This window comes from Pseudonaja textilis, chromosome Z, assembly GCF_049901715.1.
Source record: "Pseudonaja textilis isolate UNSWEBS1 chromosome Z, rPseTex1.2, whole genome shotgun sequence".
NCBI lineage: Eukaryota > Metazoa > Chordata > Lepidosauria > Squamata > Elapidae > Pseudonaja > Pseudonaja textilis.
In genome coordinates, this window is record NC_142008.1 from 89,800,941 (window position 1) to 89,827,813 (window position 26,873).

Sequence of the window (26,873 nt, forward strand, 5' to 3'; positions counted from 1 at the left end):
GACAATTATTATAAAATGGCTTTCAGGATACAGTGGCTTTCTACTAATTCAAACTGAACCCATGGCTCCAAGGCTAAATACATTTTTTGTTCTTGTTTTTTTTTCTCTTTTAATAAAAGGACCTAAAAATCTCATAGATCAGAATTTCGCTTACAAACTGAGAAGTTCATATGAAGGACACAATAACACTGGTCACCTCATTAATTTATGCTGGTCTAATACCTTTAAAGAAGGAAGTTTCATTTGGCTATCATGACTAATACATACTGATCTAGTCACTTTTTTTTACTGTATACCAAATCCTTTATTTAAAGCCACATAAGCTAATGTCCATTTTTATACTTCAGGGAAATCAATTCCATAAATTGTTTATGCATTGCAAGAGGAAATATTACCATTTGTTTTTTCTCCAGTCCTTCTCCTAATCAAATTAATGTTAAGCAGTGCATGGTTAGAACCATGATTCATCCTGGATAATGTAAAATAATAAAGAAAAAGTATCTTAGTCATGCACAGAAAGTTTTCACGCACTGAGCAACACAGTGGTAGGGGTGAGCAACATACATGCCAGGGGTTAGAAGGCAGGTATTGACAAGTTGAAGGACTCCAGATATTGTTGAGTTTAGCACCTTTATTATTTTTTAGGAAATAACAAATAATAATATTGCTGAAATGACTATTACCAATATTGAATTCATACCACCATGAGAAACATTTTCAAAAATTCTAAGGAGAAAATGAAACCTGCTGCATGTATATAGATCCTGCATTAATATAGATCCTATATTCATTGTTATTGCTATAATCGTGGGGGAAAAAACCCATAAGAAGACAAACTTTCAGTGAGCAACATGTCACATTACTGAGAAGGAAAAACGTGGATTGCCAAAGACTATTTGTAAAGTGTTTGGGCAAGTGAAAATTAATGAGGACTCAAAGCTTGATTCAGAACAACACCCAATATTAGAGACTTGAAATAAGAGAGGAAGAAAGTTCTATAACGCTATGTATGTAGTAAGTACTGTTAGATTGCATGTAAAACATCAAGGGTGTGCAAAAATTAAACCCTATTTTGCAATAACAGTCTGTAAATTAAGCCTTTTTGCAGACATTAGCTTAGAATGGCTTCTTGAATGCAGGAATACTTGAACATTTGGAATGGTTCATAAGAGGGGGGAAGGAAGGACTGATTGATGAAATTTACATATTTTTTTCTATTCTTAAGTACTAGTAATTGATATTTAATTGGAAGCTAAGAATCTCTGGGTGTTAATATGCACCAAGTTGGCTTGCTTACTCTTTCAAATATAAAGCTCTAATTATTATAATCTGGGATATACTAATTTCTTGTCAAATGGCACATTTCCCAGGTAGGGACTTAGATAGATGCCAGCTTAAGGGGAAAAAGTAGCATTTGTTAAAACTTAATTACAAGAACAAGCAAGCAACATAAATAGCCAAAGTAGAACTGTACTTTTGGATGATGCTTCACCATTTGGATGATGCCTTCATCATATTAGCATACTTCAAGTTTCAGTGGGAAAGGGGGTAAAATGAATTCACAGAAAATGAATTCCTTCTTCAAAGAAAAAGATTACTAGTTTTCCCAGGAAGCCAATTTTTCAAATATGTCATCCCCACTTGACAAGCTGAGATGGATTTGTCAGTATTTCACATCAAATGAGCATTCTTGATTCTTGAAACCTGATATTTCTGCCACTTCTATTCCTGGTTTTCACCATGAGGTTAGGCTTGTTGCTTCTTTCTATTATGAATATGGCACATTCTGCGTGTTTCTTCTGTGCCTCATTTTCATCCTCCAGCTTTTTCCTATTCTATTCCAGTGGTTAAGAAAGAGCTTATTGCGTTTTCTTCTTTACTTCAGTCCACTCCAGCATTCTGAAGTATTCATCCTGATGGTCCATCAGAGAACAGTGATGGATTTTCAGCATTGCTTTCAAAACACATTACAGATATTCATTGGTGTAGATGGTCTGGCAATGTGAGTAATAAAAATGCTTCTTATCTTGGTAGAAAAGTAGATGGGTTCCTCTATGACTGATAAAGCTTCACACACACAAACACACACATACAGAAGAGAAATATCTGGGTTATAGCTGCATTAAAAATGGAGTCCACTGTTAACTTGTATCATCTTTTAAACAATTCTTGCATATCTTGCTACTTTTTTCTCCTTCTGGGAAAAAAGTCTATTTCCTAAACCCTAAGAAAGAAATATTAAGATTCACTATAGAACTATAATTGACTGGGGGAAAATATATTTCTTAAACTCTATAGGATCCATGTGTTGACAATCATATATATTTACACCACTGGAATGTTTGGCCATGTGCAACTAATGTGTATGTATATATATATATATATATATATATATATATATATATACTCTAATTATATAGCTATATGGATATCTTCCTCCAGATTCTGATATCCAATGTTTGTGTGTGTGTTGGGGGGAATTGGTTCCTCATTTGCCTAGTGGCAGCAGCAGCTCGGTGCTCAAACAGGCATCTGGACTTCATCATAGACATCTTGGCCTTCTGTCTCATCAAAAGTCAGCTCAGTATCATCAGCATCCAACTGGAAGGTAATGAGAGACATACATTTAGAAGCTACAGTAAGTGTGGCTCAGGAAACAGAGTGCTGTACTTAAACCTTGAAACTCTTGGTTTTTTTTTTTCATTTGTCAAGGATTAAGTAGTTTCAAATAGTCATTACGTATGAAGCCGGCTTATATAGAATCAGATGATTAATAAGCTTATTCATAATAATTAATAAGTTAGCTAGTACTATTTACTTCATTGATGTGCAATCTTTAGCACTACATTTGTAAGAGCTGCTTTCTCCAAGCCTTGGATTTGCTTTCAGTGGCTCTCCAAAAGTGACCAACAAAGTCCAATATTCAATAAAACACTGAAAAATGAAATGAAGAATATCAACTATATGGGAAACAGCTGTGATAACTGCAGTTAATTATATTTTACTTTTAATTAATTTTAAATCAATGAAACCTAATTTAGACTTGATACTGTCTTCACCCACTGGCTCTATCTACTTTGAAAAATATTGCTTCTAACATTCCACCTAAAGATTAAATATAGAACTAGAGATTAAAAAATGGCAACTCTCCAAGGCTGAAAGGCAGAGGTATCTATCTATCTCAACCCCTCTGTTGAGTTCCTTTTAAACTGGAGAAATTAGGACTGAATTTCAAAACACATGATTTTCTGCTGAGCATTTAGATCATGATGGAAAATATATTCAAGTGGACACTAAGAGGTGACAGCAACTTAATGTCATATATAATGGTGCTCTTTATCACTTTCAAAGCCCTACATGGCTTGGGACTAGATTATTTGAAGGGCCTGTCTTTTCCCAGTCATATCTATCCACCCCAACAGAGGCAGGGAATGTTATGGATCCCCTCTCCCAGGAAGATCCATTTAGCATGACCAAGCAGAAGGGACTTCTCCATGTTGGATTTTATCCTATGAAACATCATCCCTGCAAAGATAAAATTGGCCCCCACCTTGGCACTCTTTCACAAGGCCTCAAAGATGTGGCTTTGCCAATAGCTGTGGTGACCTCTGGAACCCATCAAATGGTTCATTTGATTGTTCTTATTGGAGAGTGGGAAGTTATTGCTTTTTATTGTTTTTGTATTGAGCTTTTAATCTTGTAAGCCACTTGGAATCACTGAGAGTGAATTGGGCAGCCATATATATTTTCTTAAATAAACAAACAAACAAACAATGTTGTTATTTCACCAGTTCATATATATTCAACTCTTCTATATGGTTCCTTACCCTTATGTTGTGGGGCATCCTCATTATTAGTGATGAACTGAAGTGCACAGAAATTCATTGATAAATTCCTTTTTGTGCTAAATAACCACAGACTAAAACAATGCAAATTCTTTGTGTTCTCTCAGATACATCAAATTTTGAATCCAGACACAAAAGGAACTTTGGGCCCAATCTAATTCTGAGCTGCCAGATATGGACATGAGTATATTTCCTCAATCATGCCATTCCACCATGATTAACAAAAGCAGTGAGTGCTTTACATGTACTACATTGTAATTTGTGTAATTTGCCATTCCACCATGATTAACAAAAGCAGTGAGTGCTTTACATGTACTACATTGTAATTTGTGGAAAACTGAGGGCATAATCTTATAGACAATTTTGCTAGACATTAAAATTTAATAAAATTTAAAGGAGACACACCAGTGACAGATAAGGCTAACAGAACACCCAAGCATATGAACATGCTGCTAGTAGCCCTGTTCTAATAGAGAAAATACTACTGTAGGAGAACATTATGAATTGTGGAAACTATAGCAGCATAGGAGAAGATTATTTTTTTATATAGCAGCACCATCGCCACAACAGCCAATAATATGGCTTCACATTATACATGAAACATTTTTTCACCAAGTTCAGTAGGAGGGAAAAGCATGATGACCTCTGCTTCGAATATACCTCATAGGAAAAAAATTCATTCACCTTGCATTATATCCACACAGAAAGACAGGCTGTTCTTGGCTTTCTCATTCATACACATCTATAAGCATCCAAGGTAAGAGGTTGGGCGGGCCAACACATAAATCAGTTGGTCTTGGACTTTAGCGCTCTTTCTCAGAGATAGAAAAATCTATTCCACCTGGGCATTAACAGTGAACAAGGTGGATGTGGCTACACCTCAAGAGATTGTCCTCTAATTTGCATGCTTTGACAAGTTATTCTTATTGGCGCCATGGAAATTATTGGTGTCATGAAACCTTCTGGGATGACTCCAAGAGAAGCTGCGTGAAACTGTCCATCTCAGATGCTATTTTTTTTAAAAAACCCGTTGGCTATATCATAAGTGCTAAATTGAGAGACAGCACATGCACACTAGTGACACTTCTTACATGTTTCTGCAGCCTTTTTTTCTTAGAAAAACTCTGCCCTGCCCTTCTTTTTATCCATAAATGTGGCCAATTCCCTGTTAAAGCTCTTCACATTGGTGGCTGTGACTACATTTCACTGAAAGAAATTGCAAACTTTAAATTTAAAGAACTGAATGTAGACATATTTCTCTTGAGCCCACCATTAACTGCTTTGGGCAGACCCGCATTTCAGAAGTTTTGAGGAAATAATCTGGGATATATTGCTATATTAATTGTAGGAGCACAGAGTACTCTTTTCTGGATGTGGGTATGGCTTCTTTCAGGAAAGTCATTATTGACCTGCAGGTTATGCCATTCAAAGCTGCACTTTAAGATGGGCAGCCACACAAATCTTTTAAATAAAGAAATAATTAAATATGTACATAAGTATCCCATCAGAAGTTCCCATTGCTGAGGGAGAAGAGAGAGCACAACAATACTTACACACTTGAGCTCAATGTCTGTGAAAACGACAGGGAGCAAGAAGTATCGAAGAGGGACAGTCAGAATGAGTATAAACGGTAAGGCAAGAGAGGCTGGGCTGGTTTTCACTCCCCACAGCAATCCTAGGCAGAGAATCTGGGTGAGGGTGAACATGTGCATATGCCAGGTCTTTACCTTTGGGATGAAAAGAAACAGGAATAGTTGGCAACGTTAGCAGCTTTTTCCTTCAACCTCTGGCCAGAATCAATATTTGCCTGACAATGGCATTTAATTGATACATTGGTTAGTATATATGTATGAATGGCACACTGTGCAAATACATTTTTTTTCTTGTTGCAATGTTTAAGTCCAGCCATTGAAATTTGTTAACCATAGTACATGGCACACAATTATGTGAAAATACTTGTTACTTTATTTTTACATTCTTAGTACTGTAAGCCACCCAGAGACACTGACTTTGATGGATGGTTGCAGAAGTGGAATAACTATTTAGTAAAGTAAAGCGCAGCCACCAAAATTTCAACTGCAAGGATAGCACAAATTATGGCTAAATCAGGTATGTGAATTTAGCCATTATGGGCTATGGCTTAATGTAGATTTGAACTTAACAACTGCGGTTAACAGGCTAGGCTTAAAACTAGGCATACCTCTCTATGAATTATGATCAAATAACCAGAAGCATTAATCTGTTGAACTCTGGCCCTCACATACTTCCAAGATCTCATGCAGAGGCCTTTCCCAGGCCTGCTACTGTAATGAGAGAAATTCTGGCAGGGGTTTTAGTTAAAAATTCTGCTTCCATAATACTCCAGTCATATCCCTCTAAATTGGAAGACAGATATGCTTAAGCTTTGATAAAAGAATCTGTGATGCTTTCATTTGGTGTTGTAAATTGCCTAGAATCACTTAGGTGAGATGGATAGTGTGGAAATGTAATAAACAAACAAATAAATACTTCAATGAAATAGGTAAACAAAGCTCAGAAAGAAGTATATATTTCCATTACATCTTTGACTAGACACTTCCACATGGCACTGTTCCACCCTCCCAACCCCCCTCATTTTAATGGTTGCCAATTTATTTGCAACACTGGCTTACAAGAAAGAAATTTCAATTTCAAGCCATCCAGTAGCAGAGGGCAAAAATCTTTTTAATGGTTGTTGCTTTGTTTCCTGAACTACAGCTGTTCCTGGAACAATCAAAATCTATACCACATAAAAAATAGAGCAGTGAATAAATTGCTTCTCTAGTCTCAGGTTTTCTAGCCAAGCTCTTTTTCCAGTAGTTATAATCATGGTTATGAGGTTGTAGTGTAAAGCCTCATGTATGGGCATTGGAAGTCAGAGCTATAAGCTCACTTGCATCCAAAGGCAAAATGAAGCAAGAATTTTGATGTGGACTGTTTACATAAGCAGGGGGAATCAGCACAAATAGGGATTTTCTATTTACAAGGGTAGAAAAACTACCTAGAAACTGATAAGAAAGATCAAAACCTAGTTTACTGATATGACCATGAAATTTGATTTCAGATGGGAAGTGATAGGATAAAACGAGAGTTCCTGTAAATTGGAAAATGATTCGCCTTCAAATTTTGCAGAATCCCAACATTACAAATTGTAAAACAGTTTTCCATTTGCACTACAGCAAATGCAGAAGAAGATGAGTTTGGTTTCCCAAGAAGATAGAAGTAATATTAGCACTATGTGGAAGTCATAAACAAGATCAGGGACTAATACCATGTTTCTCATATAATAAGGCTGGGTCTTATTATTATTTTTTGAGCCCTGAAAAAATGGCTAGGCTGTCTTTTCGGGGGTGACTTAATTCCCCCGCCTTGCATCTTTGGGCGGGCGGCGATGGCTTAGATGTTGACCTCAGCGTTGGTGGGGCACTTCATATCGGGGTCAACGCAGGCAGCACCATATCTGGGTGTGCAACAAAAGTACTTCCTAACGGCAAGCCGCCCCAACATTCCCCCCCACCATTTCGCATGTTTTAATATAGGCCTTAATTTGGGGGGAGGGGCTTAATTTCATTTCATGCCTATAAAACATGCTGGGACTTCCTATTGGGGGAGGCCATATTGTTGGAGAAACAGGGTATTTAGGCAGCAAACTTCTTGAACCATAGATTTATTTGTTTTTCCCACTTCAGCAATTTTCAAGGAAAATGTAGGAGTTATGCCTTCAAAGCTTACTTTTGTAACATAAGGCACATCTGGATGGTATTTGGGTGGCTTCAGCATGAGAAGAATACGGTCATATAGCTGAATGCCATTGAGAGATGTCACCCCCATGTAGAGAAAGATACCAAAGAGTACTGCAAGTGGAATCAGCTTCAAGATGGGTTCCATGAGTATGGACAGGCCTGTAGATAAGCAAAAGACAATGTTGTGGACTAAAGAGATTTAATTTTAAAATATTAATGTAATTAAAGATTATACAATGCACACGCATCAGCCCATTGGAATGGAACAATTGTAACATTCTCCTTCCCAATCAGAAGAGATAAGGAAAGTAAACTTGCCTACCATTCTTCTTACTCATATCGGTTGGGGACCAGAAGATATTCTCAAGTGGAGCACAAAGTCAATAGTCAGTCTTCCTAATGACTAGGCTCCAGTTTTGGTTTATCAAAGGTATATATTTCCCCTGAATGTGAGAGCTGTCTTTTTTGCATATTGGGTTAAGCAATTTCTACATTCAGCTATAAAAATGATCACAACTTCTTGTAACAACAGTAGGAACAGGTAAATTGGATATAATAGGAAAAAGGAATTTCTCAAAGCTCATATATTTATAACAGATAACAGATAATCAGAGTTGGAAGGGACCTTGTAGGTCATCTAGTCCAACCCCCTCCCCAAGCAGGAGACCCTACACCATTTCTGACAAATGGCAGTCCAATCTCTTCTTGAAAGTCTCAAGTGATGATGCTCCACAACTTCTGAGGGCAAGCTGTTCCATTGGTTGATTGTTCTCACTGTCAGAAAGTTTCTCCTTATTTCCAGGTTAAATCTCTCCTTATTCAGTTTCCATCCATTATTCCTTGTCTGGCCTTCAGGTGTTTTAGAAAATAGCTTGACCCCCTCCTCTCTGTGGCAGCCCCTCAGATATTGGAACACTGCTATCATGTCTCTCCTGATCCTTCTCTTCACTAGACTAGCCTTGCCCAGTTCCTGTGATGATTCTTCATATGTTTTAGTCTCCAGTCCCCTAATCATCCTGGTTGCTCTTCTCTGTACTTTTTCTAGAGTCTCAACATCTTTTTTATAATGTGGTGAACAAAACTGGATGCAGTACTCCAGGTGTGGTCTTACTAAGGCTTTATAGAATGGTATTAGTACTTCCCTTGATCTTGATTGTATCCCTCTGTTAATACAACTTAGGATTGCATTAGCTTTTTTGGCTGTTGCTGCACACTGCTGGCTCATATTTGGCTGGTTGTCCACTAAGATTCCAAGATCCCTCTCAAAGTTACTGCTATTAAGCCTGGTTTCACCCAGACCTTTCTTTTCTCTACATTGAATTTCATTTAGTTAAATATAGTCCAGTTTTCTAGTCTGTCAAGATCCATCTTGATCTTGAGCCTATCTTCTTGAATATTAGCTATTCCTGCCAGCTTAGTATCATCTGCAAATTTGGTAAGTTCCCCCTTTATTCCCTCATCTATGTCGTTAATAAAGATATTGAAGACTACTGGGCTAAGATGGAACCTTGTGGCACCTCACTGCTTACTTCCCTCCATGTAGACTTAGACCCATTAATGACTACTTGTTGAATACTGTTTCTCAGCCAGTTGCGAATCCATCTGGTGGTGATGCAATGCATTCCATTTTTTTCTAGCTTACCAAAAAGTAGATTGTGGTCTACTTTGTCGAATGCCATGCTGAAATCTAAGTATATTATATCCACAATATTTCTCTGGTCTACTAATTTAGTCACTATGTTGAAGAATAAGATTGGTTTGGCATGATCTGTTTTTAACAAACCCATGCTGACTGCTATATTACTTCTTGTTTCTAGATGTTGGCAGATTGGTTTTTTTATTATCTTTTTCAATATCTTCCTGGGTATTGATGTTGAGGCTGATTGGTCTGTAGTTTCCTGAGTCTGTTTTTTCCCCTTTTTTGAAGATGGGAACCATAACAGCTCTTTTCCAGCCCTCTAGTAGTTCCCTGGTGGCCCAGGATTTTTGAAAGATATGGTGCAGTGGTTCTGAGATGACCTCTGCCAGCTCCTTTAAAACTCTGGAATGTAATCTGTCAGGCCCCGGTGATTGTGTTCATCAAGATCAGACAGGTGTTCTCGTACTATTTCTTTTGCTTATTTTAATTTTTATTTCTGGTCTGTCTATTACAGTTATGTTTTTGGTGGGTTGAGCTATAGTTTGTTTTGTGTGAAGACAGATGCAAAGAATGAGTTAAGCAGCTCTGCTTTCTCTCTGTGGCCTGTTACTTCCTTGCCGTTTTCTCTCTTTAGTGGGCCAACTGTTTCCTTGATTTTTTTTCTTGTTATTTATATGTTGGAAGAAACTTTTAAAAAAATTATCTTTGACTTTTGTTGCAAGTCTTTGTTCTGAGCCTTTGCTTTCCTGACTTAGTCTTTGCAGATTCTGGCTATCTGCTGATATTCTGCCTTAGTTGTATGTCTTTCTTTCCATTTTTTGTAGTTGTCCTTTTTTTTCCTTTCAATTTGCCAGAGAGATCTTTGAGCAGCCATGCTGGTTTCTTCTTGGATTTCTTGTTTTTTTGTTTTCTCAGTGGTATTGTGCTGGTCTGGTCTTCTATAACTTTGATTTAGTTCAATATATACACTGCAACTAAGCCTTAAGATAATGCAAAGGAGGTTCAATTCTTATTACAGGTAATCCTCGACTTACGACCACAACTGAGCCCAAAATGTCTGTTGCTAAGCAAGACAGTTGTTAAGAGAGTTTTGCTCCATTTGGCAACGACCTTTCTTGCCACAGTTAAGTAAATCACTATAGTTGTTAAGTTAGTAACACAGTTGATAAATGAATCTGATTTCCTTTCCTTGACTTTGCTTATCAGAAGGTTGCAAAAGGTAATCATATAATCCTGGGATATTGCACTGCAATTGTCATAAATACATGCCAATTGCTAAGAGACTGAATTTTGATCACATGACCTCATATGAGAATGTGAAAAATGTTCATAAGTCACATTTTCAATGCTGTTGTAACTTTGAACAGTCTCTAAACAAATGATTGTAAGTCAAGGACTACCTGTATCTACATTTACCATCTACTGTTTACTTTTTAAAAAAAGGCACATCATTTATTCTTTAACATGAACAAGTAGGTTGTTTTAAGCTAATCCTTTGACAATCATTCAATGTGTTGGTGGTTACCTTTAAAGTCTTATATATCATAGGATAAGATTACTTCAGGAACTGCCTTCTCCCAAGAATCTTTGCTCAACCCATATGCTCTGTCAGTGACGGTTCTTTGTTTTAAATCTTGTCATATTATGGGATCCTAAGAAAAGTGCCTTTTTTGTGATTGCCCCTACTACATGGAATAATTTCCCACTAGCACAAATACACAATAGGCCCCAACTCTGGTTGCCTTTAGGAAAATCCATAAGATCTGGCACTTTCCTCAGTTATTGGGGGCTGGGTGAGTGGGAGTCCCTCTTGTGCCTATTTTGTTGTGTGCTTGGTTGCCACATTACATTTACATTTTATATTGTGGTAGAATGTAGATGGTTTTCAGTTTTTTTTTTAATTATTGCTTGGTTATGTTGCATGCTGATCAGAGTCATATTGGCTGAGTTGGACAGTCTTATAAAACTTGAAATAAATAAAATAAATACAATCAATGGAATCTTTTGTAGAAGAACTCACCCACAAGAATAGCCACCAGGAAGCCAGTAACCCTCTGTTCCTTGACCTCCTGGATGCAGGCCTTTTCTCCTGGAAGGGTAGTCTTGGACACAACTGTCAGAGCATTAGCATGCGTGACAGTCCTCACTGTGGTGGCACTCAGCCAGGGCATACCCAAAAGTGGTGCAATACCTCCCATTCCAACAATAAGAAGGAGATCGAGATGGAAACCCGAACCCTTCACCATCTTCCTCTCAGGTTTGCTTACAATCAGCCTGAAGCAGCAGCAAAATTAAAAAAGAATATTTATTTATTATTTTAATATTGCGTTATAAATCTGACATCTCTGACATCAGGATTTACCAAAAAATCTTTGTCAAACTTGTACATGCATATTTTATACTGGAGTTGATATGAAATCAATGTAAAGTTGGAACCACATAATCACCCATTTCTTTTCTAAATCCAGTAGGCATTTCTTTCATCCTGACTTCCTCCCCCCACTTTTTTTTAATCTACTGCATACCCTTTTGACATACTCCATTCTTGGGTTAATTGTTTTATCATTTTATCCCATCTTTTTCATTTTTTAATCTACTGCATACCCTTTTGACATACTCCATTCTTGGGTCAATTGTTTTATCATTTTATCCCATCTTTTTCATCTTTTCCCCATTTCTTACGTGGTGATCTGTGTCTCCAAAAAGATGAGAATGAAAACCAGGAGAGCCGGCAAAACTGAAGCAAATATCATCCATTCGGGGAATTTATTTTTATTTCTTAATGGATGGATAAACCAATCCCGCTTTTCAGGATTGGAGACTTGAAGGCCTTTGGGAACTTTCAATTTCTAGGAAAAGCAAGAGAAGTAAAGAAAAATCAGTGGATTCTAGAACTGTTAGTATCTTGCTCATCCGAATGTGGAAAACAGGATCATCGCAGTCATTTAACATAATAAATATTTTCCCTTCAGATATGGATGCCAAAGGGGAAGATTGGATAGGCTTTGTGAATTTGTTTTTGATTTTCCATTCACTACAAGATCTCTGATGCAGTATAAGAATTTTTCCATTGTCAATGTTGAAAACAGATTCAATGGCAATTGCAGCTAACTTCTATATATGGAATGGTGGGCAGATTGTCATTCTATTATTTTATTGTAAGTCTCTTAACAAACCCTCTTGAACAACAATCAAGTTAACCATTCAAAGAGGACAATTGTGTGTGAGCACCTTACTTCCCTTTTGCATGGAAAGGGCATTAAGCCCCAAACTGTTAAACTAGAAACAAAAGAAGTAGGGGGAAGGAGCTGCATTAAGAAATAAAAGAATTATTACCTGAGTGTAGGTATCTTTAATAAGATTGTCTGCCAATGTCATGATAAGGATGGCAATGGGGACACCAAAGTCACCAATCACCCGACGAAGCTGTCAAAAAATAAGTGCGTTAACAGGGTGAGTTGATGTATCAGAAGTAGAGAAGAGATTCTCAGTCTCTAGATTGCTTTTCCACACTAGCATTTGAAAGAAAAGATAATAATGCATTAGAAAGTCTACTCTAAAATCCAAATCACGGTCTTCTTTATTTTTATGCATAGTAAGAACAGGGGACATTTAAAAACTGTTCTTAGAGGAAATTTCTCCATCAGCAGCTTGTAGAACTTTCACAATGTCACTCAGCCATCACTGTAAAGTCTATCCTCATTTCTATTATTTTGGCCCAATTATGGTTCAATGACTAAAGAAATTGCTAGTGTGGAAATGACCATACACTCAGCTATTCATGCAGGATTGAAATACTTGGTCCTTCAAATATTGTTCTCCCAGCGGCCCCAGCAATTGTGGGCAGTTGTCAGAGATCTGCAAATTATAATTCAGCTTTACCTCAAACTTCCTGTATGAGTGCTAATGTATTATTTTTTAAAACCTAAATGTTGGAACAGACAACTGTACATTGGGGAAGAAAATACAATTGTAATATTATAATATTATATTTGGACTTTCATCTGAAATATATCAAGAATAAATTGTGCAAATTTATGTTCATTTTGCTACTTGTCAATATATACACTATATAAAAAAATGGCACATTTCTCTTGCAGCGCAATACATTCTGGGTGGATTTATACAAAAGTTCCATTTTAACTGAGACTGATATTCTGATTAGCAAATATGATAGAATGGTAGTCTTACTGAATTTCATAGAGATTACTTTCAGGCTTTTAGTCCATGTCTATCTGCATCTCAATGTATAACTACATCTATGTCCTTGGAAGTAATCCTTGTGAATTCTATTATATAAAATTGCAATGCTAAACACTATAAGAAAAAAGTTCTATAGGAAACCGAAGCCCCATTTGTTTAAAATCTATATATTTTCTTTTTTTGACTTCTAAGATTTCCCTATAGGCCTGTAAATTTTTAAATCTGCCTTTGTAGATTTACTCATTAGTAGGTAGATTTTTAAACTGAGAGCCTTATGCTCAATCAATATGTTTCTATGTTCATTACAAACCATCCAATCCTGTGGTTGTCCATGAAAATATCAACTTGAATGTTGTAGAAAAGCAGCTTATCTTTTATTTATTCCTGGGAGTCATCCAGTGAAATAACTTTTTATGGCTTATTAAAGCTATCAATTCAATTATTCAATAGCAAGACTATTTGAATTCAATAAGATTTATTTCCAGGTAAGTGGATTTTAGTCTATGTGAATTGTAGCTTCATTGATGATTACTTTGCATTTTCTATTATAATATTTGTAACTTAACCTGATAATTAAAACCTTTCTCCCAGCAACTCACAGCTTCAATTTATAGGTACTTGATTCCAATTACAGATGGAACATAGCAGACTAAACTTCTGTAGGCAAGCACAGATTTAAGCTACTTTCTTTCAAAAGGCTAAGTAAAAATTCTATTTCATCCAAGCCCTAAGGACAATTTACCCTGCCAGGGAAAAAGCTGCTGTTTTTGAACTTCCGTAAGAAGAAAGCAATGAAAAATGTTCCTCCCATCAGCACAAGAGAAAGCAGAGCAGTATTTGGCACAGGTTCCCTTGGATCTTCATCTCTGGAAAAGGTGATGTTTTTATACACTTCTTTCAGAGGGTGCTCTTTAAAAATCTGCAATGGGAAGAAAATAGGCTTGAAAGCTGAGCAAGCAAAAAACAAAGTTTTGTGACGGTAAGATTATCTAGCATGGACTCAACAGCTTATTGCTTTAATGTGGCAGGGAAGTTCCTAGCCACCCCCACCTAACGTAGTTTTAATGACCCATATGAAAGTGGTAGGTATAATATATAGATTCCACAGATTAGAACAGATCAGGTTTTGCTGATTTCTACAACATAGTAAAAGTCTTAAGCATAACACTGCATTACTGGTATTTCTTAACTAATTTACTGCAACCCACAAATATCTCCCATCTGTTTTCTATCCACCTACAGAGAGATGGGTTGAAATATGCTTCTTTAGCCACTGATCTCCCAAGACTTTTAGGATCTTCTAAAATTGGCAATATGAAATCAAGCTAATTTTGGTAGCTGCCTTCTGTACAAACTGCAGTTTTTGAGAATTTTCAATGGCAAACAATGCACTTGCGGATTTCTGCTATGAGATTCTCAGAAAGAACTATACGATCCCTGTCTCATAATAGTCACAATTATCTGATGAGTCATTCTCAGAGAAGTGCTTTCACTATTTATTCACAAAGATGGTTCTAGAAGTCTATAGTTCAGTACCTTTAATATGTGTAGACTTCAACTCCCAGAATTCCTCAGCCAAAATATTGGTTGAGAATGCATTCTTGCTTAAGAAATCTACACATCTTAAAGCTGTAGAATTTGAGAAACACTTCTGTAGCGTACTGAACACATTTGAGATTAATCACCACTGGGATTAAGATGCAGGAGTATACAGATTCTTGATCTGATGCAGCAGGATTTAAATTCTCATTCCATTAAGGGGATATTTTTCAGAACAGGTTTATGGGATACTACCATAGTGGGTGAGATTTCAGGCTAAATGAAATTTTAGAAACACATACTTTCTTTTCTGTGATAGAAAAACATTATGAAAAAACATTATGAAAAGAATTTATCCTTCCCTGCTCCCTTGCTCTCAATGACTTACATATATATGATGAGAAGGCAAAGTTAGAAAAAAGAAAAACAAAGCATTCCCTTGGTCCTAGTATTTTTTTTCTCCCCCTAATATTATTTTAATTAGTCATGTCAAATGAATAAATACATGTTTGTAATTTGTCTGAGTTTTTGCACATTTATCTCGATTTCAATTAGGGGTAGCTAAAATAGGAAACCACACATTAATAAATCATATGTATTTCATTCTTCTTTGAACACATTCTACTTGTGGTAATATCAATGTATTCTTAAATATAAATGAAACCAAATTTCTGTTCTGGAAGTGTATTCAACTCTTCCTCTCTCGCCTCTTTCTGTCAGGGGTTGTTTTGAAGACTTTGCAATGAGCCTGACTCATATAAGAATGAATTTCCTGGCAGCTGGCAGTACACAGAATAGCCTCTTATCTATAGTTCCTCCTTTCTGTTATTCTCACTTACAGTTAGTTTAACTATATTTATCCAATTAACTCAATGTTATACAGGAAACCACTAGATAACAACTACACGGGCTAGGTTTTTTCTCAGATATGCAAGGGCATATAGTTTGCTTCTGTGAAAGGGTTAATATCTAACAAAGATTGTGCTTTTTAAAATAAAGATGGAATAGCACCTTATTTATATGTGGGTTTAATAATAAAACAAAAGCAAACAAGCAAAGGAGTTAAGGCATACTATAAGCAATTACCACTTGTTTTGCTGGCTACTAACCAATGAGAGATAGCGGCTTGGTGGGGGCAGCAGCAGCAGCATTTGCAGAACCACCAAAAATAATCAAAGCTGCAATGCTATCCCCAAAGGGAAGGTGGGAGTGAGGGCAAAGGAAACAAAGCAACAGGCAAAAGTGGCTATGTGATGATATTTCAGATATTCTTAACAAGATACTCAAAGTCCTGCTTGCACATGCTGGTTTCTTCCTGTGAATTTTGTACAAAGTAAGCTTTGAAATTGTTTGTTTAGAGGGCAGGTATTCCCGGGGACTGTTAACTGCTAATAGGCAGGAAAAAATGGACAAGTGGACAACAAGAAATTACTTCTTGAAGTAGGAAGATTCCCAATATTGATGGGTTTTTTTTTTATACTGATCTGTTCTTTGTGCAACTGAAGCAGGCAATTGCTATAGCAATTGGGTAATAATTTGTTGTATGGAAGCATACATTGAATTAGTGCATTCAAACATTGCTATACATGTCTACTCCAGAAATTGAGTGATAAAAACGAGATCTACAATGAAACAAAAACAGTTGATTGTTCTGACAAAGATGGGGTTCATAGTGCTTATGAATGTTGATAAACTAATAGCAATATTTTCAGGGCAGAAGATAAGAAACATATCTCAGATATAAAAACATTTTACAGGTATCTGTTTAATTTTTAATGCAGATCTGGGATTATTTCATTTTGAAGCCATAACGTTAACATCTGCTTTCATAAGAATCTAAGACTGTGTGGGGAAAAAAGCTCCAAATCAGGTATTATCTGAGCCAAAAAATTCTTTAAATTTTCCTGATAAGGAGGCTGAGGAAAGTGCTAAAACATTAGTATTGAAATGAGAAGAGGAACATTTATGAATCATATTTCCCTGGGATTTCTTGAGCTATCTATCTAAGCTTAATGATTAAATAAGCATGATTTCTATAATAGTTACCTTGCCCAGATGCCTCTTCAGATGTATCATCATCTGCTTAAAAAATCTTTGAAGGAAATACCCAATGCATAAAGCTATTTTGTGTTTCTTGTCAGTTGCCATCTTTACTTACTCCTTGAGGCTCTTAAGTCTGAGTTAGTATGGCAGGGATTCAGAAAAGAGTGTTGAAGGGAGATATAGAAATCTCTTAATAAATAGCACTGTATTTGGGTATAGGGATTTAAGGAACTAAACTAGACATGGAGAGCCTTGAATTCTAGTCTTTCTTTAAACAGAAACAAGTTAGGTCAATCATTTTCTCTCAGCCTTAGAACAGGAAATTAAAAAACACCCCAGAAGACGGTACTGTAGAGAAAAACCATTAGAAAACCACTTTTGAAAATGTTGCCAACAAAACTGCATGAATCTGTCCATATAGTCACCCAACAATCAGGACTGATTCAAAGAATCATAACAATAATGTTCCTTAAAGCTTGGATAATTTTGTTTTCATCTTCAAATGGAATGTCCATTAAAAACAAATGAAGAAACCCATTGGAGTTGTCTCCTTTAGGCTATTTATTTTAAAAAACCCAATTAACAGCATTCAGAAATAAGAAATTCCTGGCCTTTAAGATGTGGCTGACCTAAAAGTTCTAGCAACTGCAACCCTTATTCCTGGTCAGAATGGCTGTGGCTGGTGAAAGGTGTACATTTTGAAAGACATTTATCTCTGAATAGTTGGTGAGCAAAACGAAGCACTGTCCGGACAGTTTGAGTTACAGTAAATAGATGCTAATTTTTCTTCCCTTGACAATCAAAGTCTGTAAAATTAGTGGTCATCTGAGCTTTATGGTCATTTAGCCTGGACTCTATGCCGTTATGCTTGTGCTATAGAAACTGGACACGTGTATGGCAAGAAAAGGACTGACATATTTGAGAACCATTTGACTCCCACTTTTTATTGGTTTTGTGAAGAAGTTAATCTCTTCTTAGCTTGGAGATGGATTCATTTGATGGCTTTATCAGTTAGATTTCTTTGGAAACTTCATGGCTGGAAGAGTTGTTAATTACATGGGATCTAGAAATACTCTGCATCATTGGGATATTTCATATCTTTACTCCTTTCTTTTCCTTTTTTTTCCAAGACTGACTAATTTGTCAGAAAAAAGGACCAGGCCTTTTCATAGATACTGAGCTGACATCCTCTCCCTCTACTGGGACTCAGAATGAGAAAATAGATAATCAGGCCAAACAAATCAACAATTCTGACATTTCTCTACTTGGATAACTTATCCCAGTTTGAAAGAATGGGTGGATTAAATGAGAAAGTTGAAAATTTCAGAGATTTTTGACTTTGGGGGATTTATCTGTTTGTACCCATTTACATATTATACTTTCTATATTATTTGTTTGCAGTTTACATTCTATCTTTTTTTTTCAAGAGCTATAGATGGAATACATAGGACTTCTTCCTCAAATTTATCCAACAAGATCAACCCTGAAAGATAGATTGGCTGAGAGAATGACTGCCTGAAAATCACCCTTCTAAATTGTGTTTGTTTACTGCAGAAAGATGGTTTACTGCTGCTGCAATTATTAAACAGCAGGCAACAACAATCTGTTTCCCTTCAGGAGAGCAAAGCAGCAGGTAGTATTGGTCTCACTAGCTTCACAGGTTCATTGCAAAACACAGAGAAGCAAAATTTTCTTTGAAACCCTGATACAGACTGATTCAAGTGGGGTGAAAGTGGGGTGGCAAACAGCAATCTGTTCAGCGCTGACCAACCTGGGTCTTGAAGCATACAGCATTGCTGTATGTAAATATTTTATTGCATGCACTTTTTTTCTGATTTTGTGGAAATAGTGTCATTAATTCTTGATGGAGACATTACTCAATTCAATTACATAGAGGTACCTTCATACTTGACTTAGATGAGGGAATAGAAGTGGAACTCATCAAATTTGCAGATGACACTAAGCTGGCAGGAATAGCCAACACTCCAGAAGTCAAGTTCATAATCCAAAAAGATCTTAATAGATTTGAACAATGGCCCCTATCCAACAATGTGAAATTTAATGTGAAGAAAAAAAGCAAGGTTTTAGACAGGAAAAAAACAAAGGCACAAGTACAGAGTAGATGAAACCTGGCTCAAAAACAGTAACTGTGAGAAATACTTTGGAGTCCTACTGGACAATAAGTTAAACATGAGCCAGCAGTGAGCAGCAGCAGCCAAAACTAATATAATCTTTGGCTGTATAAACTGAGGCACAGAATAAAAATCACATGAATTATTACTACCACTGTATAAATCCTTAGTAAGACCACACCTGGAACACTGCATCCAGTTTTGGTCACCAATTATAAAAAAATATATTGAGACTTTGGAAAAAGTACAAAGAAGAGTAACTAACACAATTAAAGGCTTGGAGACAAAAACATATGAAGAATGATTGCAGGATTTGGTGTGGCCAGTCTGGAGAGAAGAACAAGGGGTGACATGGTAGTTGCATTCCAGTATTTAAGGGGCTGCCACGAAGAAGACGAGGTGGTCAACTTATCTTCCAAAGTGCCAGAAAGCAAAACAAGAAAGAGTGGATGGAAACTAATGAAGGAGAGAAACTACCTGGAATTAAAGAGAAACTACCTGGAATTAAAGAAAGTGAGGACAATTAACCAGTGGAACAGCTTGGCTTCAGAAGTTGTGGGAGCTTCATCACTGGAAACTTTCAAAAAGAGATTGGACTGCCATCTGTCAGAAATGGTGTAGGGACTCCTACTTGGGCAGGAGGTTGGACTAGATGACCTGCAAGGTCCCTTCCAACTCTGTTAATCTGATTGATTAATTCTGATAGATCTCATAGTAAAATGACCTCAGCTGCAGTGCAGTTGTGGTCTTCAAATCTTTAGACACCCCTGTATTTGCACCATGTGGAACAAATGAGACTTGAAGTAGCTTTACTTTAAGAGTTTGGTAGTTCTCTACACAGTCTATGTACTTATGATTAATGTAAACGTATTTCTTGAATCCAGTTTTCTAGATACACAACATACCCTAATCATCTGAGCTGAAATTGTTTAGATATGTTGGCTGTTCTGTACTTCAGTGTATGTTGTCCATAAGGCTTAGCAAAGAATATACCTTGTGTCTCCTGTTTATCCAAATGTGTTTTCATCTTCTCCAGTAGGATGGGCAAATTATTTCTTCAGGCCTTTATTCTTCTTATGGCACAAAAATACTGAATTGGTTTTGGATTTATTCCCTAAGACCAGAAGGATGTTATTTGGGCCTTGCTATCTGAAATCTTAGCTTACTCTGTGATTGTGCTGGAATGCAGCTTTTGAGGCTGTTTAACCGAGGTGTCCTTGGTCTGTCAAACTGACTAACAATTTGAAGAGTAATTGTCCCAAAACAAGAAGAGACTAGTGGAGGAGAATATCAGGCTGAAGAAAACCACTCTAGAAATCAAAGATAGCAGCATCCTGTCACAGAGTAACTCATATACAACTTTCCTATATATGAGCGTTCCTCCAGAGACAAAGCAGTGAAAGAAAGGGAAACGATAGCAAAAAACAGTACCCTGCCACTAGATTTTTAAAAATATTTTAAAATCAAGATTGAGTTGGCTGCTAACTACATCCATTTATTGTTTAGGACAGTTGTCCCAGCAATATAAGGTGTGTGAATGTACAATCTTAAAATGGCAAGTGTGATTAAAGCTGTACCCTCTTTTAATATGACACTTGCATTGCACAGGCTGGAATGCAATCACACTTGGGTCATCTAGTGGCACCTACAATTTTCACCCCACTCTTTGGATGGCCCGGCTTCCAAGATCTCAACCCTCCATTGGTCCTGAGCCAATTTGAAAACAAATCATTGTCAACAACATCTATCCAGGTGGTTACCAATATTTGATATTAACGTGATAGTACTTACTCAACCATTACATTTCTGCCTACTAGCTATGCAGGCTGAAATTCTGGAGTTTGTAATCAACACAACTGAAGGGAAGTAACTTGAAGAAGGCTGACTTTTGTTGTAAAGGAGTAGCCATGCTAATCTTCTGCAGAAAATAGCAACAGTCTTGTGGCAGTCTTCTGGGACATTCTTGACTTTCATAGCCTTAAAGGCTAACAAATCTGTTATCACATAAGTGTTTTTAGATTGTGCAGGTATGACTGTCTTTTCAAAATACTTGTACAATAGGTGATATTATGTGGTCCTCAGAATTAAATAAATGTCATCAAATAGTACAGCTTTCTCACATGAAAACTCCTTTCACATTCAAGAACATAGAGATCTTAAAAGATCCAATGGTTCTGCAAGATTTGGGCCACTTTTAATGAAATAACAAATTACATTTATTAATTGATTCAATTTTGGACATCAGTGGAACCCCCTTGTGATGTTCCCAGTGTCAAGGTGTTTCTAGATCACATGATGATAAATTAATCTTTACAGTGCTGCAAGATATTTTTTGATGATGAAAAGATTAATATGGGCAGAGATGGGGAGTTTAATGTATATCTGGATCTTTTGCTTAAAGATGTTAGGCATCTGTGTTTTCTACACTTCTTAATTCTCCTTGTTTTTCACTCATCATCTCCAAATCTTTGCCTTGCCTTGTCCAGTTGTCCCAAGATACCTAACCCAATACTATCAAATCTCTACAGGGGTAATTCTAAATGAAACCACCTGCAACAGCTCCCTTTCTTTCTTCTTCCAGCTCTTCTCCTCCCCCCAGTCCTTTCTGTTCCTGAGTTTCTATGGAAACCACATCTTGGCAGGGTTGCTTCCTGGACCAGCTTGTTCTGGGGAGTGGGCTGGGCAAAGAGTAGACAGGCAGATCTCTGAAGCAATTTTACAAAATTTCAGAAGCAGAAGCTCTTTTAATAACAGTAATCATGTATAATGGTGAGGATAAGAGGAAGGAGACTATGGCAAAACAAATAGTTTTAAAAACTTGAGGCAAAATAACATACTGAAATCAAGGTATATGTTCCAGCAGCTTGATGCTAACAGAACATCTTCCATTTTTCCATCCATGCAAAACTATGAGTTACTACAGATACTGTTCCCCCCCCCCACAAAAAAAAACACCTTGGTCTTATATTTTATGGGGCTCCAAAATAAGCATTAGGACTTTTTTTCAGGGAAACACAATATCAGGGTGATCAATCTGGCTGGGCACCCTATCCCCCAGCACATACAGAAGAGATGGCACACACGCCAAAGCTAACAATGTCCAGCAGCAGCAAACTTTGGAGCTGCACAGACCAAGCAGCACAGGCGAGTTGATTACTTGTTCAAGCAGCAGACGGAGGCAGAGGCACGGGGGAAAGGCAGGTGATCTGGACGCATTGTGCAAGCTGCAGGAAAGCAGAGAGTTGGTGGGCCAGAGTGGCTGAGTGGCCATGGGAGGCTCATCTTTGCATGGTGGCACTGGCAGCAGATGGAGACAGAGGCAGGATGGGAGAGGGGAGGCAGGTTATCACAATGCGCTGCATGGGCCACAGGCAAGCTGAGAGATGTGAAGATGAGCTTCCCGCGGCCGCTCACCTGCTCCAGGTCACCAATTCTCGACTATCCCACAGCCCACACAGCACATCCAGATTTCCTGCCTTCTCCCTGCACCTCTGCCTCCATCTGCTGATTGGACAAATAATCATCTCACCTGCACTGCACAGCTGTATAGTTCCAGACTACACCGACCAAAGGGCCAATGGGCTGCAGCTGCTGCTAGACACCATTGGCCTCTGCACCTTTGCCACCTTTGGTGCTGGCCACCCACATCCCCTTCCAGCTGATGATGGACTTATTTTGGGGGTAAGCCTTATATTAGAAGCATGCTAAAAATCAGGCTAGGGCTTATTTTCTGGTTAGGTTTTATTTTTGTGGAAATTGGGAAGTCTGGCCTTTTTGTTTTGATTTTTTCCATTTGTAAAATGGGAATAAAATTGACTGGGATGTCATGGGAAATAATACCATCATAGCTACAAAAGTACCACCACAGCTTCAAAGCTTTTCTGCTGTTTAAGTACCCAGATAATTTTAAATCACCTTTACCATTTAAAGCATTAATTAAAATGTTTGCAACAGAGTAGTTACTGAAGGCAGTTGTCATTAAAAAATGGAAAGCAGAAAGAAATATTGAGTCTGTTAAAATATCCACTGCTTCAAAATTTGCCTAAAAGTAATAAAACTGGAAATCAGATGAAGTTGTGGAAAAGCATTCATCTTGTATTCCATGACCATGACATGGATAGCAAGACACCCTGGATATGTGACACTGGAAATGCAAACTATACAACTAATACATATGTTCTTGTCAAGTCATAAGAGTTGCTATAAGAGAACATTTGTGACCTGAAATGTGATATACAAGCTATACAGTGACACATGTATGGCCATGACGTAATGTGATTTGGCAAAAGCATGCAGAAGTTGAGAGAAGGCCAAAGTAACCAGGCCTTTCTTTTAATTTTGGCCAGAATATCTCTAATTTGGTGAGAACCTAAAAAATTCTAGAACAAAAAAGATAATATTTACAAAGGACATACTGCTTAGAACTCAGAAACCCAAGTCTATGGGTTCCAGCACAAGGAATAAATGACACAATGAAGAGAAAGAAACTTAATGCCTTTCTTTGCAATCAGCCTTACCTCAAGTAGCGCATCAGAAAAAAACATTTCAGCAGACAAATTTTGATATCTTTGTCATAGATTTGGAGGTACTATTGCCTTATTACGGTAATGTCATCAAAATATGTTAAGACATATCCCAAATCACATAGCCAATGAATAGAAATTCTGAGAGTTGTCATCACAAAATGGAATACACATATTTGGAGAAGGTAGCCCTCTAAGAAGCAAAACTACCAGCAACTGTCATGCAACTACAGAAGTACAAACACAATAAATCACATTACCTTGATGAGTTTGAAGAAAGTTTCCAGAATGAAGATGAGGGAGATGAGGATTGAGAAGATCTCCTGAGTATAGCGAGAGATGAAACGTACCAGGAAGCTGCCCTCAAAAGCCACCACCACTATCACTATCAGTATCAGCCAAAAGCCAATCCAGACTCTTCCCACAATATATTCAATGTCCTTAGCCGTACAAAACTATATGGATAGAAAAGAGGATGGGGATGAGAAAGGCAAAGAAGAATTCATAGACTATATAGCTGAAATGCTATTTTTTCCCTTCATTTGCGCTTTCACTTTAATAAAGCCTTTCCAGGTTGGCATCTTACAAAACTTTTGTCTTGGCTACTTGGGAATTGGGGAGTTGAACGCATATATGAGAATATGGAAAAATGACTGTGTAAATTTTTCAAGTTTATGATCACAATGATGAAGCTTCAAAGTCAATATCTGTTGGGAGATAGCCGAAACCTATACTGGTCTTCAATTTTTTTTTATTGTTATAGCATTTCATAATGCTTTCTTACAAATATACTGCTGTTCAATTCCACAATCAGTCCACTCTTTGTTACACTTGTTGATTATTATGGGAGTTTAACCTTAACACAAGTCAAGTTATCAGATTGAAAAAGGCACTATATTCTATTGCTATGGTAATAAGACTGAGCAAGCATAATCTGGAAAGTTCTTAATAATGTGGGAATAATTTTGTCATATGAAACACTGCTTGATTAGAAGCCAGCTAAAGAGAGGTCTTTATTTCTCTCTCCAGCACCTAGAAATGGAGATATACTACCCACCAACATGGAGATTTTTTCATCCCATATCTTATAGCCATAAATTACCCATTAATTTCCAAAATAGTCTATTTCTTTAAAATACTTCAAGCTAATAACCACCACTATGGATTAGTTAGCTATGGTTGCTTAAGCCATTATTTGCTGAGCATTCATAGCACACTAAAATATTATTTTCAAAATGACAATTGATGGAATAATACAAGCTACGCTCAGATAAACTATATTATGGTTTAAGGCAATCAAATCCAGTTTTTCTCTTGTAACAACAATCTGGTTCCTTTTCAACATGTCACAGTGATTTCTGGCAGGATACTTACTGCATAAAAAGCTTCTTCAAAGACCAAAAGGGGGCCAGAAAATCCCACAACAAGGAGAGGCTGAGCTCCCAGCAAACAAAAGAGTCCACTCTGAACTGCGGTAGAGAGTAGAAGCTCAGAGACTCCTATCAGACGGTCTGTCTTTTCAGCTGAAAACAAACAGATAACAATTAGCAAAAATAGGACCGGCCCAGCCCTTCTTTGGTCCCCCTTCTCCATTCTCTAGGAGTCAGAGATTCATGTGGTATAGGATTTGTTACTGTCTTTTTCACAAGTGAATGCATATTTCTTACAACTGAAGTATGTTTTTCAATACAAAATTTTCCCAATAAGGCATGAACTCGCATTGAATAAATAACTCATAAAACTTTTTTCAAGTTATTTCCACTGTTATTGGAGAAACCTATCTTTAGCCCAGTGTTTCTCACCCTTAGCAATTTTAAGGAAGGTACACCCCCAGAATTCTCCAACCAGTTGTGCTGGTGCTGCACTCTAAGAATTTTCCAGGGGAATTCTGTGGGTTGAAGTTCAGGCATCTTAAAGTTACCATTGTTGAGAAACATTGGGCTAGCCTATACAGATCATTCAAATTTATTTGTTCTTTAAGTTATATGTTTTAGGAAGCAGCTGAAAAGAAACCTGCAGTTGTTTGGCAGTCAGAGAAAGAAACTTAGGAAGGACCTGCCTTAATCAAGCTGTGAAAAGAGAAAGTAAGAGATCTGTACTTTCAGATCTGTTAATTCAGCCTTACAATAAAGTAGTATTAGCTGGTCATGTTTCCTGTCTTGTTTGCCTGGGAGAACTGACAAGCCCATACCCCTTTTTTAACATGCAGTGCACGCATTATATATGTACCCTATAGGGCTCAGTACTTTCTCCCCTTCTGTTTAACATCTACATGAAGCTGCTGGGTGAGATTATCCATCACCATGGACTGAGATATCAATAATATACTGATGACAGTGAGGTATATATCTTGGCCCATGGTGAGTTAAGCAATGACATGACCTCTCTCTTGCAGTGCTTGTAGGCTGTTAAGGCCTGGATGGGGAGCAATGGACTGAAAGTGAACCCTGATAAGATGGAATGTCTTTGGGTTTGGTGTTCTTTGGCCAATTGATAATTGCCATTTCTAGTCTTGAATGGGGTGGCACTGCCCCAGACATGTCCAAGGCATTAATTATCTGGAGGTTCTTCTAGACTCTAGACTCTAGCTTGAGAAACAGGTGATAGTTGTGGCCTGAAGGGCTTTTGTGCACCAATTGCACCCTTTCCTTGACAAATACCTGCTCACATTCATTCACACCTTAGTCTTGACATAGCTCCCATCTTGACTATTGCAATGTACTCTACATGGGGGTGCCCATGAAAGGCATTGGGAAGCTTCAATTGATTCAAAATGAGGCCCGCATGTTTGTGCAGGCCTAGATGTGCACATGTATTATCTGTGCTGTGGGAGTTGCATTGGTTGTCAATTTGCCTCTGGGTCTAATTTACCTAAACAGTTGTTACCTTCAAAGCCATATATAGCCAAATTATTAGAAGGACCATTTTTTCCTGGTCACATCTACCCAACCTATCAGAATGGGAAGGCAGAGAATGCTATGGATCCCCTCTCCTAAAGAATTCCATCTAGTGGGACCAAGAAGGGAATTCTCTGTGATGGCTCCCTCCCTGTGAAGATAAGATTGCCCTCCCACTTCGACACCTTTCGCAAGACCCTGAAGATGTGATTTTGCCAACAGGCCCAGGAACTTCAGAGTGGATCTCATCTGGTGGCTTATTTGATTGTTGCCATCAGGGATGTGGGAGGT

At 37.4% G+C, this 26,873-nt stretch overlaps 1 protein-coding gene across 1 annotated transcript in view; it reads right to left on the reverse strand.

Moving 5' to 3' along the window:
* Positions 1-279: 279 nt before the first annotated feature.
* The window catches only part of SLC4A1 (solute carrier family 4 member 1 (Diego blood group)), a 49,626-nt gene continuing 23,032 nt past the window's right edge, over positions 280-26,873 (reverse strand). The window contains exons 11-19 of the mRNA XM_087917522.1: positions 25,060-25,208; positions 23,946-24,140; positions 14,191-14,367; positions 12,582-12,671; positions 11,928-12,094; positions 11,266-11,519; positions 7,596-7,765; positions 5,399-5,572; positions 280-2,601 (exon numbers count right to left, since the gene is read on the reverse strand). Of these exons, the coding sequence (XP_087773648.1) occupies positions 2,521-2,601; positions 5,399-5,572; positions 7,596-7,765; positions 11,266-11,519; positions 11,928-12,094; positions 12,582-12,671; positions 14,191-14,367; positions 23,946-24,140; positions 25,060-25,208 (1,457 nt within the window). The 3' untranslated portion in view covers positions 280-2,520. The remainder of the gene's footprint in view (positions 2,602-5,398; positions 5,573-7,595; positions 7,766-11,265; positions 11,520-11,927; positions 12,095-12,581; positions 12,672-14,190; positions 14,368-23,945; positions 24,141-25,059; positions 25,209-26,873) is intronic.